This window comes from Dermacentor albipictus, chromosome 6, assembly GCF_038994185.2.
Source record: "Dermacentor albipictus isolate Rhodes 1998 colony chromosome 6, USDA_Dalb.pri_finalv2, whole genome shotgun sequence".
Taxonomy (NCBI): domain Eukaryota; kingdom Metazoa; phylum Arthropoda; class Arachnida; order Ixodida; family Ixodidae; genus Dermacentor; species Dermacentor albipictus.
Genome location: NC_091826.1, coordinates 73,169,261 through 73,183,172, shown reverse-complemented (window position 1 = coordinate 73,183,172; position 13,912 = coordinate 73,169,261). Strand labels below are relative to the sequence as shown.

At 42.8% G+C, this 13,912-nt stretch overlaps 1 protein-coding gene across 1 annotated transcript in view; it reads left to right on the top strand.

Moving 5' to 3' along the window:
• Positions 1-13,912, top strand: part of LOC139047036 (zinc finger protein 709-like) — a 34,197-nt gene that overhangs the window by 14,090 nt on the left and 6,195 nt on the right. The window contains exon 3 of the mRNA XM_070520981.1: positions 11,930-12,575. Coding sequence (XP_070377082.1) covers positions 11,930-12,575 — 646 coding nt within the window. The remainder of the gene's footprint in view (positions 1-11,929; positions 12,576-13,912) is intronic.

The following is a 13,912-nucleotide window of genomic DNA, read 5'->3' as shown; positions in this document are numbered from 1 at the left end:
GGGTACTGGGGGGCGGCATAGATGACACTGCGGCCTTCGTCTCAAGTGCTCCGAAAGGTCCTTCAATAAGCACTTTTCCTACGGGCAGACACACGCTATGAGCTTCCACGGCTTGCTTGATCCATGCGCACTCGCCCGTGAACATATCGGGTTCTATGTAAGAGGGGTGAACTACATCCTTTGTAGCTGCGGAATCACGAAGCACTCGGCACTCTTTCCCGTTTACGAGGAGGTCTCGCATGTAAGGCTCAAGAAGCTTCATGTTCTCGTCAGTGCTGCATAATAACAAAAACACGACTTTTGTTTTTGTTTCTGGACACTGCGCCGAAAAGTGACCCGGCTTCTGGCATGTATAACACGTGCGCTTGCCTCGTCTCAAACCGCTATCTGCGTTCGGCTTCGGCTGCCGCCGTCTCCTTACATTCGGTCGGACTGCTTTCACTCGCATCCGCACTATGTGTGACCCCCCTTGCTCTCATGGGTGTGAACTTCGGCCTCTCAAACTTGGAGCCAAATTCACCCTTTCGACCGTCCTTAGCTCCACGAGCCCGACGCGTCACAAACTCCTCGGCTAGCTCGGCGGCTTTAGCCACCGTACTGACATCTGGCCTATCCAAGACCCAGTACCGCACGTTCTCAGCTAACCGACCATAGAACTGTTCCAGCCCGAAACACTGCAGAACTTTCTCGTGGTCACCAAACGCTTTCTCTTCTTTGAGCCACTCCTGCATGTTTGACATAAGCCTGTAGGCAAACTCAGTATATGACTCACTTGTGCCTTTCTCATTTTCCCGAAACTTCCGACGGAACGCCTCCGCTGACAGCCTGTACTTTTTTTAGCAGACTCGATTTCACTTTGTCGAAATCCTCTGCCTCCTCTCTCTTCAAGCGAGCGACTACGTTGGCCGCCTCGCCGGGTAACAAAGTGAGTAAGCGCTGTGGCCACGTTTCCCGAGAGAACCCCTGTGTCTCGCACGTTCGCTCAAAGTTAACCAGGAACAAACCAATGTCCTCTCCAAGCTTAAACGGCCGCATCAGGTCAGTCATTTTGAACAATGCTCGTTCTCCTGCACCATGTGCCTGACTTCCATTACGAGCGCGTTCCATCTCTATCTGGAGACACTTCATTTCCAAAGCGTGTTGACGGTCGCGCTCATTCTCTTCTCTTGTTGCTCTCGCTCTTTCTGTTCTTTACGTTCGCGCTCCTGTCTTTTTGCTGTCTCCCTCTCCTCAGTGGTCTCAAGGCATTCTGACAGCTCGTCATCCTCAGCTTCTAACTCAAGAATAGCCCTTAGCAGTTCTGGTTTTCTGAATTTGTCTGAGACATCCAGACCCAACTCTCTTGCAAGCTCCAGCAATTTCGGTTTGCGCAACGACTTCCAATCCATGGCTGCTCTGAATGCTGCTTTCTCTACTGCCTACTATTGTCTTGCCGCAAACTAACCTGGCAGCAACGACAACCACAATTACCAGCCCTGTTTCTGACACTAACAAAAGCCTGGCAAAACTCAGAAGAAGAAAGTCCCGCACCACCAAACCTCGCAGCCAAGAATTCAGCGCAGTCGTTCCGCTGCAGGCAACCAGTCATCACACAGGGCTCGTTGCACTGCTCCCGTATGGTCGTTGTGCTGCTCAGCATACAGCCAACCGCATATCTTCGCTGCTGGCCTCCGTTGTCACGATCTCACCACTGGCAAACAGTTGTTGTACCTTGGTCGCAAGCCCCAAGGGTAGCGTTGGCCTGGCAGCCTGGGGCACAGCTGGAAGCATCCAAAGGTCCTGGCTAAGGATGAGTCGACTGCTAACAGAACAACTTGTTTATTCTAGCATCGCGAAAGAGGGGCCGGTCAGGTCAACCGAAGTGGAGAGACGGAAGAGCACGTTACTTGACGGAAGAAATCGGAGCCTCTCTCTTGGGCAGCTGCTTTTATACTCTCGGAGTTGAGGGCAAGAAGGAACGGCTCTGGATGGGGCGCACGTGACGGCGCCGCTCGAGCACGTTGAGATGAGTAGTGACACATCCGCCGGGCCGGCGCCGGTCAGACCTCCTCGCTTCACACTTGGGGAGCTCCTCTCCCCGGCTGCCGCGCTTTGACAAGCATGGGCACCAACATGCACACACACACACACGCACACACGAAGACACGTGGCATTAAAACATGCCTGGACGTGCTTGGCGGGGAGGTGTTGCGGCAGCGCTGAATGGGCCAAAATGTCCACCGCTTTGAACGAAGCCGCGGCGTCCGTTGCATCCGCGCCGGCTATACCGCACGTCGTAGGCGGAACATAACACCGTGTACGAGGGGTTCTTCATACGTGCCGGTTTCCACGTGCTCGGTGATGACTGTAAATTCTGATGAATGCGACAAAGCTGTTGCCGGTGTTGCCGAAGTTTGGAGTGAGCTGTCAAAATTTCCTGGACATTCGAATAAACGGTAGACGAGCTTGTGAGGGCAGATGATGGTGTCGCGACCACGGGAGAGCCCGGAAACGAAGACTACGTCGCCGACATCGTACCGAGCACAAATGAAAGTAGGCGCATTGAGGAAAGCAACTACGGTCCCAGGTTCAAGCCAACAGCGCAACATTGCAGTGCAACAGATACACAAACACAGAGTGGACCCCAAAGAAGTCGAGCAAGCACACACTTCAACCAAACAAAAAGAATGTACACATGAGTTTAACCAAGGCGAACATTCACAACGATCTTACAATAGTGCTCACGAAAATACTGAGACTAACTCTGACTGCGGAGCTCTCGTCAAAATGAAGCATGCTGTAGCACAAGCAGACGACGCTTGCTGTGTGCCAGAAGTGCTTAATTGTAGTGAGAAATTGTTCTTGTGCATTCTCTTTCTATTACTTTCTTCTTATAGGAACAAACTAACTAACATTCCAACTGTTACGAACATCATTTGTTCGCCATAAAGGTGGCAAAAGTCGATGATGCACCCTGGGCAGCCAATCTGATAGCTCGCCCTACTGACGTCGTCAACTGTGTGATTTACGTCATATGCGCAGGTGCGGCTAAAAATTCCATAGAGCAGAGTGCTGCGATTGGCGATGAGGTACATTTTTAAAACCTTATAATAAATTACATGCTTTACGCGGAGCACTTAGATGTGTCAAATAATGATCGGAAGGACCTACTCTAAAACTCAGTATGGTTGTACAAAATTGTCAAAATCATTTGAGGTTTCCTTGAAGGAGAAAAAGGTAAAGCAATAACAAAAAAAAATTAATATTTCTGGTTGCGCATATCATAAACAGTAGTGATGGAACAGTGTTGATGCAGTTACGTTTCCTGTAAAAAAAAGTGTTTAGGAGGGTTTAGAGCACGTAAACATAAAAGAAAATGAAGCCAATTCATGGCATTATAAGTGTGTCTACAGGGCAGCTAAGAAAGTTTCAAGAGTGGTTGAGCAGACCTCGTTGACCTGGCTGAAGACCTTCAATGCAAGACAGGAAAATTATAGTCTGCTGTTATGTCTTAACATTCATGCCCTGAGTGATGACTCATGTCCTGTTTGAACATGTATATTTTATCTCATGTTAGGTGTAGACTTGTCCTGTTGTACGGCTGTTGTTTTCCACCTTGTGTCAGCATCTGCTATATATACAGGATGTCCCATGTAACTTGCACAAAACCTTAAATATATGCAAATGCCACGTAGCTGGACAGCACCAAGGTAATGTTGTTTGCCTTTGCTTGGAGATACTGAGATTTTGTTTTTGTATTCTGCTTAATTACATTAATGATCTTAATTGATCAGCTTCTCAAATATTATAGCTAGATGAAAACTGTCAATGAGAAAATTTTAGAGCAACCTAAAATATTCCCAAAGCTTTTTGTTGCTGAATGCATGCTACATAAACATGTTTTTCCGAGCATGAAAAAAGTCCGTGAATATGTGCAAAGTGCCTCTAGCAGCACCAAGATTTAAAAACATGCAAACGCCATGTAGCTGGACAGAATCACATGACTGGTCACTTGAGGCACTTTGCGTGTATTTGCGGGCTTCTTTCACATTCAGAAAAATCCTTTTCCTTATTTCTACTCATTACTTCTATTAGTTGGTGAAGCTGCTACGGTTAGATTGGAATAATTGAGCAAGACCTAACAATTACGTTCATAAATTTTTAGCAGGCAATATCCGTATTCTTTAAAAATCAGTGTTGCCCTAGCTTAAATCAGTCTTAACCTAAAATGGGCGTAAATGAAAAATCCTAACGTTATTTCCATCAACGCATCGTAAACAACCACTTAAACTTGGGCATGTTGCGATAAATTCTGAAAAGTTGCAAAAGGTATGATTATGTGCGAGTCTTATGAAGCTTTTGTATAGGCTATGCCTGGTGTTGCAATCTTCTGTATTACAACATTGCAAGTTTGCTTTTCTCTTCTGAAGCTTTTGGCTAGCGATGAAGTCAGGAAACTCGTAATTGAAATAAACTTTGAAACAGTAACTTTGATGTTTGACCTATAAAACACAGAAAGAGCTGAAGAAAAAGACAGAAAGAAACAAGGGGCCTGCTTTTTATTAGTTGCAATCATAAGAAGTCAACAGGCTGCGACACGAAGGAAAGCACAAGGTAAATTACTACTGCGCAGTACCTGTGTTTTCTTTTCCTCTGTCTATGTTATTTTGCACTTCCTAAGTCAAAAAGGTAAATTATTTTCAGCTTTTATTGACTGCAATATATTTTTATTGAATCAATAAAAACTACAAATAATTTCCCTTATGCTTTCTTTGGTGTCATTGTCTATTGGCTTCTTATGAGAGAAACAGCTAAAGTATGTCTAAAATAGTTTTTTAAAGGGTGAGACCTCTAAAGAAAGTCTCAGTTGAAAAATTATTTGCATGCACACTTCTTGAAAACCTCCTGCAGTTGTGCTAATGCCTTGTTATTAGAGGTCTAAAAAACTTCCTCAGGGAAGTTTTTGAGAACTTCTGTAGACATTCATCTCTATTTCCAAATGAATTTGGCACCGATAATAGCAGTTAGTTTTTATCAGAACTATAAACAATAACTTCTTACATAATAATAAAAAAACTGTGCTAAAAAAAGAAAAATGAGCCCACTACAGCAGCATTAGAACTTGTGACCTCACCTTCCCAAGTCCAACGCCTTAACCACTAGACTACACCAGGTCCTTTTTCTTTATTGCCTGTTTTTCGCATACATGCACACACACCGCCAAAATGCGAGGTCACTGAGCAAGTTTGTCAAAAGATGCAGATGATACATACATGCTGTTGTAATCATATCAAAATTCTCAGTTTGGGAAGGGTTATAACCTTGACAACCATTCTGGAGTGCATTGTTGCACTTTTTGCACTTCGAAGTAGGCATTTATGCTTTCTTGAAAGTACATCCGTTCAAGTCGTGTGTCTCGGTCACAGTAATATCCAGCCATTCGGCACCACCATAAGCTTTGAAGGCCAATGAGCATTATTAGAACAAAAGGAACACCATCCCACCAAATCTCCATTTCATTATATATCTAGCCATTGAAAATGTAGGCCACATCAGCTCCGTTGAATTGATAGAATAGTGGGAGCATACGTAGCTCAATGTAGGTACGCATCACTGCGTTTGCTAGGCGCTGGAATTCCGACGTTTAATGTAGTACTTGCAGCCATCTGCGACTGCGAAAAAACAACTATAAGATTACTTATAGAATGACTAACCTCAGACATATGAACTTAATGCATAGCAAAAATGGAGCACGTAAGACAGGAGAGAAGACTAACACTCCTCTGTTGGCCTGCATGCCCATTTTGTCCTACACATCGTGTAATGTGTTATCAACAAATATGTTCTGATTATGTGGATATAAGTTAGACGAAGTGTGAGCAAACTAGCAATCTCTACATGCATCTAGATATACAGGGTGCTTTTTTTTGGATAATTCAGATTTTTTATAAAAAGGCTATGACTGTCAGACACCTGTCGTCTTCACATATAAGCTCTATGGCGAGACGGAAATACTTCTTTTTCTGCTTAAGTTAATCAGAAAAGACTAATTAACAATAATTTTTTTATTATTAACATGAGGGCAATAGTTTGTATGGAAAACCTCTAGCGCATCACAATTTATGGCATGCCCATATTATAAAACTTAAAAGAAGAACAAACACATAATTTGAGATATTTATCATCAAATTCAAACGCTCAGTCGACGACAATACCCTGTAAAGAAGTGTGGGGCGAAGTTTGAATGATAGAATGCTGCGGCAATTTCTGACCCGACATACAACCGTACGTGCGTTCCAGGCAAAGCGTGACTTACTAGCGGCTGCCGCAACTGGCCGAGATATTCAGTTTCAAACTTTCTCGCCCTTGTCACCATGGGGAATTTCAACCTGATATGATAGCAGGGATGCCCCTCCCATGCTGCCGTGGCGTTTGGTTTCAATATCGGCTGGATTTACCATTGAAATCCAATTACAAATATCTTGAATTAAGTGCAGTTTTAACGATCTTGAAAAAATGAGGCTGCATTAAAATGTCACTGCCTTCAAATGCGCCATTTACACAACTGCCCCTGAGGAACTTATAGAAAAGTAAATTAATAATTTTTAGTTAGCAAATGTTCTGAACCTCAAATTATTAGTGGCAAAGTATGTCCACTTCCTAGGAAGTCCTCTACAAAAATGCCATATTTGCTGTTCTTATAGCCTTTTTGGAAAAAATCTGTATTCTATAAAATAAAAACACCCTCTAGAATGGCATAAGGGCTCTGTTCTCTCCACAGCCATATTCATCTTATAGGAAATGTAGAATCTCTTTGCCTGCCATGATTACATGTTCATATATTTTTGCATCTGCTAAGTAGCCATATTCATGCAACTCACGAATTCTATTTTTCTAAGCACGTTTAAATGTATGGGCTTTACTTTGTGTGGAGAATGGAGGCAATACAACCTTTTAGAAACTAAATTAAACTCAAACCTTTTTATATATTTTTGTCCACTAAAAATAGAATGTACAAGGAAGCATTCATGGTCAAAAACAAGGATGTCGAAATAGCCTTTTTGAAATGGTTGTTTTCAAAGTGTTTTTGAAAACCTCTTGCTACCAATGGTAATTGAATGTTTCATATTATACCAATATGGCTTACATTCTTTTGAGTCATCTTAAGAAGTTTTGTGTTTCGTGGGGAGGGACCTTACCTTACCTTGTTCGATGACCATTTTTCTGGAGTACTTATTGAAGTACTTAATAGATGTCACATTCAGTTATTGTCGAAAGGCCTTCAGCAGTTCTCACCAGTCACACTTTAAACAACTTAAAGAATGCTGGCAAGAATATGTTGAGACGTTGTGTTTTGTGGAGGGGCCATTGTAATGAAAACTGTGGGCAGATAGAAACTTGAGCTCAGAAAAAAAAGTTATTTCAGTGTTATGAAGTAGGTTTGCCATTATTGAATAATTGTTTGCAGTAGATAATTGACATCATATTATATTGCTAATGTGCTGTCTCCTTCCTCTCAGTATGTTTGGCGATACATAGAGGAAATCCTTATGCAAATGTACTATTATTGTTTATGCTAACTTCAACTGTGATCTTTTTTGTCACCACAGATGCGTCCATCCCTCCTGCAGAGCATCCAAGAATACGTGTGCTTCGGACTTTGCCAGAAATCCATCTCCTATAGGGACACTAAAGGCAAATACTAATTCGATGTGGACTGTTTAAATGTTATTCCAGAAACCTCACAGCGCTTGTTTTGCACCAAGAAAAGATTTAGTTTACGAAAAAATTCCATCCGACTCATCTGAATGCCTTTTTCAAAATTCAAATGTCCTGCCACCCAACCGGGGGAGTGGTGACATTGCATACGCCATACCACCCTTTGCTGCCGTCGGTGATTAAAACGGCGCCCGACAGATGGCAGTACCGAGCAAAGAGAGCGGTGGATTCACCGCTGCTGCTACTTTTTGGTTAAGTGGCGTGGACCATTCGGACATGCCGCTTCGTGCGAGCTTCACACGCGAAGCGGCTTGTTCGTGCGAGCTTCACGAGCCAGCAAAACCAGTGTAACGAAACTAGTGAAACACGAAAGCGTGGGCGGCGCAGAGTCGGGCGAAAATGGCACCTTTCAAGCGCTTGCGTGGTTGTCAAGGGTAATTTAAATCAGTCCTTTTTTCCAAAAATGAAATAGAACTGGGGAAGTAGCATTTTATTTTGTTTTATAATACAATACAAGGATGTTTTTTGCAACGAATGGTTCAGTACTAGTGATAGTATTGAACTGAGGAGGGCTTAGTCATCGGGCAAGTACTCGAATGTCCCGGGGGAGTCTTTAGTCAGGTCCTGTGTTTATCTCAATTTCTCGATTATTAAGGCTCTGTTCATGATAATATTGATGGCTTAGAGATTCTCGAGCACTAATCTATCACTTTAGCTGGACTTAATATTTGCCTTTAGTGTCCCTTTAAGCCTCTACTTGATTGTCCTTCTACATGACATAGTAGTTTGATTTATTATGGATTTGCTGTTGTGATGCATGGTGTGACTGTTTACTGACTGAAACTTTGCTTGCTTAGTTTGTAACGTGTGAAATTACTAATCTGCTGCTTTCCTGCTAGTCTATTGGAATTGTAAGAACAGAAGGGTAGAAATTTGGTTAAGTCCAAGAAAGTGAACACTAGTGAAGCACAAGAAACAAGGACAGAAGGAGGATACAACACATGTGCTGATTTCAACAAATTTATTTGAAACAGGCTGGACAGGATGTTAGTACATACATTTAGTGGACACTCATTACAACGGACTTTGATAATCCAACAAAATATGTCCATTTTATCCGGTCCATTATATCTGAAACGCCTCACTTCCAAAACTTTGGTCACGATGTGTAACAATGTTGTTGCAAATAGTGAGTGACAAATGTCCAAATTAAAGGAAACAAACAGAAAAAGTTGCAGTTTCACCCGAGATGTGAAGCTTTGATTCGTGCACTTTGCCCACATCGCAGATAACTTTCAAGACATGACGCACATGCGGCCGGGCTGTGCTGTAAGCAGCAGCCTCCGGAAGAGACCCCACTCTCCCGCGCGTCCCCTTGTGCCTCGCTTGCGAAAGAAGACGGTGCGCATCCGCCCCGCCTCCCTCCCTGGCGCGCACGCAATATTGAGGTGTGATTATTGGCTTACCCTTGCAAGTCATTTGTCAGTTGAAAGAGCGTAGGTTAGGGCGTGTTGGTATCCCATAACTGAGGTTTTTTAGCGCACGAAAAGGGACGAAAGACAGTGGCAAGACGCGGACACAGCCACAGTCCGCGTCTTGCCACTGTCTTTCGTCCCTTTTCGTGCAACAAAAAACCTCAGTCATTTGTCAGCACATGTCTACACGGCAGAAGTCCATTTTATACGACTGATTTTCATGAAAATTGCTGCTAATTTCGTCTGCTGTAGCCGATAGTCAGTTGTAGAGTGGTCCGTTAGGAGCAAACTTCGTTGCATAATTAAAATAGGTAGAGCAAACTAAGGTTGAAATATGGTCCATTATATCCGAAAGTGTTGTACGCAGGTCTGCTGTAACGAGCGTAGACTGTATGTATATATACAAGCAAAAATTACACTCAAGTGCCTTGAGGCCATGTGAGGATTATTCGGCATTTAAAAACAATAAATCTTTTTTGACAGATAGAGAAGGCATACTCACACACTGAGAACCGAGGCAATCCATTTTTGTTGATTCAACCATCAGTCTAGTCAGAGTATGTTTATTTTTTGTCAGAATGCCACATCTCCAAAGAGGCAGGCAGCGCCTATATGTACTGCAGTGTAACGCTAGCCAACCTTCTCAGCCTGGTGGAGCACAGCTAGGTTATTGTGGCCAACCTAGTACTGTTGCATGTGTTCTGGATTTTACGAGAATACGGTTAAGGGGAGACAATGAAAAGATATGCGGCATTTGGGTGAGGCACGAGCCATTGAAATATACTGTTGCAATTGACATTAATTGGATAGTACTGCTAGGAACTTTGTGCTGTTTAAACATGTACATTTCACCATTTTCTAGGCTGCAGGTATGTCCCATTGGCAGGTGTTTCCAGCACAGCGATAGCAACGCCTGTTGCTATCCCCAGTTTGGGCATTCTGTGGATCACATTATGGCATGCTTTTGCCCGTGAAAAGTAATTCTCATGTGACATTGTAATGCATGCAGAGCTTTTTTCGAGAAGTATAGTGTGGAAGTTCATGCTAGCTGGTAGTACATGAAGCTTTTGTCTAGGCTGTAGCATTCCAACATGGCAAGTTCTTACCAAACGGAAGAAAGATAGAAGAAAACAACCTAAATAAAATTAAACAATGCTGTCGTTGATGAGTGTTTTTGTTTCATTTGCATGCTAAGCGACAGTAGTCTATTCCTGTTTGAGGACCAATTTTCTCTTAAGTAGTGATATATGGATTAATTGATGCCATCTCCAGTGTCAGTTGGAGAGCCTTCACGAGTACTCAGTGATAAAACTTTTGATGTGATGAATAAGCAATGGGACACTTGGTGTTTGGCAAAGGAGCCATTGGGATGAAGGCTCTTTGGAGAGAAAAATGTCTGTTCTAAGCACTGGTGCAATACATTCTACTTTTGTGCACTAGGCACGAAAAATTGTTCTTCATAGATATATGAAATGCTAATAAATTTTTAAGTGTAGCACCATGGTCCAACCTAAATGTTCTTGTCGCTACAAAGGGAAAAAAAGCTTGTCTAGGTGTACTTGTGTTTGTGTTGGCCCTAACAGGGATCTCTCTGCTCTTACAGATGTGTCCATACCTTCTACAAGACATACAGAAAGTGGTTTTGTTTGGACTTTGCCAGGAATCCAGCTCACTAGGCTGATCTCAGAAAGAATGCATTCTTTTGCTATGTGTTACATGATACAGCACTTTGATGTGTGATTTACTCACGATTTTGATGGTGAATATTGTTATGACTGTTTTTACTGATTGCCAACTGTGCTTATCTCTTGTATGGACCAAGCGCAATGACAAACCTACTGGCTACCCTGTCACTCTGCTGAAATCATGAAAAAAAGGTTTTATTGCAGTGTCTCACATGCTATATTTAAGGTAAAGAAAGCAAGCTGCTAATGTATCAGCAAAGGACGTAGCTCTGTCAAGATATTCTGTTATGTGAATATTTTCCTATATTATATATATCAGTTCCGCAGTTTGGGCATGTTTGCGGGAGCATCAGTGGTAGAAATGAAACTGATGCTTAAGCTACCGCCAGTAGTTTGCAGTTTCATCCAGCTTTTGCTGAAGCAATGGAAAAGAATCATGGAAAATGTTCACGACGCACATAAGAGAGACGCTATCCATTGTTTAATGTGGAGAAATGTGGCAGTATTCTCCTCTACCGACAAATGTGGTGCCATTCATTTCATTTCTCTATAAATGCTGTGTTTGTCCATCTTAGTTTTGTGTTTTTCATTTGATTTCATATTGCTTTCTTCCATTCATATTTGCATTTCATTTCATACGCTTTATGTGTTCCAATATGACTTGGTGCCTTTGTTGTGGTGCATTGTATAAATTATATAAAAGAAAAACATACAGCACTTAGTTTTGTATGTTAATGTGTAATGCAGGGTTATATATGGAAAGTCATTTGAGTGTTTGGGCATAATATCAAAATTGAATGCTAAATCCAACCTCTACGTGTGGCCAGCAGGGGTTTATATGTATTCAGGACACTTGCTTAAGTATATTGAGAGATAGGAACTTGTGTGACACAGGTACGGCATGAGTGTGCATGCCACAAATTTAATATGTGAATTGGGTAGGCCAAGGTTATCCTGTATTTTTCCTACAAAAGTGGCAACCCTTTTCATTTCCTAATGTAGCATTTTAGTTCCATCAAATGTGTGACAAATTCTTCACATGATCTTCACGTGTTCCCTGTGCCTTTGCAGGATCCTTGTCTTCAGGGCAAGTGGAGCAATACGACTCGCTCGTGTCAAAGCGTGGCAAGCTGCATTACTGCCGATTGTGCAGTTACAAGACTAGCTACAAAGGCGACATGAGGAAACACCTGTGCAAGCACACTGGCGAGCACCCCTTCAAGTGCCATTTCTGCCCTGAGGCATTCACTACTGTTCATGAATTCAAGCGGCATGAACGCACACACACTGGCGAGCGCCCCTACAAGTGCCACCTCTGCCCTGAGGCATTCATTGCTGGTTCCAACTTGAAGCGGCATGTGCGCACACACACTGGCGAGCGCCCCTACAAGTGCAACCTCTGCCCTGAGGCATTCAGTGATAGTACCAACTTCAACCGTCATGTCCGCACCCACTCAGCTGAGCGCCTGTTTAAGTGTCGCTTCTGCCCGAGCACATTCCATCGCAGTTACGCCCTGAAGGAGCATGTGCGCAGGCATACAAAAGAGCGCCCCTACCAGTGCCACCTGTGCCCACAAGCATTCATTCAGAGGTCCATTCTGACACGCCATTTGCGCTGCCACACGCGAGAAGGCTCTTTCTCCTGCGAACACTGCAGCGCATCCTTTTCGCGGCATCGGGAACTCTTGTTGCACATGTCCTATCACACTAAGGAGAAGCCCTAAACGTCGGGGGCTTACAGTTTTTCGTAGATCTGTCAGTTGATCGATTAGTTTGTGGGAGCAAGTCATTTCTCAAATGCACGGAGAGGTTTCCGCGTCCAACTATATGGTTTATTCTAATATTACCTAAAAGGAAGTTGACTCCACTGTCTATGAGAATGCCCTAAGATCACTGCCTTCATGTGAGTTCACAGCTATGGGAGTTTATAGAATAAAAGCATGTCAGCCTTTTTTGTGCATATTTTGTGGAATTTAGCTGCAATTAGACACTTTCTCTCTCCTATACTGCTTTGCAAGACAACACTCCTACCTGTGTATGACTCTGACCTGTAATTCATGATGAAAAAGAAAGGAAATGCGAACACTGGGATCTAACAGTCCTCTTCGATACACGTAGTCAAGACTAATTTTCTCCGATCCTTCTGTAAACATTCATTTGGTCATATGACTGGTGTTCATAGGTTCTTGACTAAGCTGTGGAATTTTTCCCCTTTACTTTGACTTATGCATTTGATGCCAAAATTATTAAACCATGGCAGAAAAAAATTAGTGCAGGTCATGTTAACTTCATTTAGGCCTCATAATTAAATGCCACCATTTGATGCCAAAATTATTAAACCATGGCAGAAAAAAATTAGTGCAGGTCATGTTAACTTCATTTAGGCCTCATAATTAAATGCCACCAATATCTTGTGTTGAAGACAAAATTTTTATCAATTTTGGTGTATCGTGTATAGTGTATTCACAGCAACCGGCTCATAAGGCCAGAAAATGTTGCACATGTATATGAAGAAAAATAAACGAGTCTGACGCAGTTCCCAACCCAACTTGCGCGAGGCTCTTTGTTTTTGACTAAAGATGATCACATATTTACGGAATGGTCAACAAGACCTTTCCTGATAGTTTACAGCTGATGAAAATATTAAAAACACCTGACATTTTGTCTCTAACAGAGGGGCACTTTGTGCATAAAAAATTGTCTGACCTTTGCACCTTGCTCACTTGCATGATTGGTCATGGGCCACCATGCAAGCTGGCCAGTGTCTGCTGGTGTCAGTGCTAGTGCAGGCTACAGGCAAGGTGTGTGGCTGGAGAAAGACCTGCCGCAGAGCTGACATTGCTCTTTGGTAGATTACTTGGCTTTCATGCAGTCGACTCTGATTGTTACCTTGTTGATCTGGGTGAGCTCTTTGTTTACCAGCCTGGTGTCTGATTAGGTTATCAGCTTCACCTATGGGTATCATCTCAACATAGAAAAGAACCCGTTATATTTGTTGCTGTAGAAGTGGATAGCCAAGTTACATGCATGCTACCTAGACAGATAAACATGATA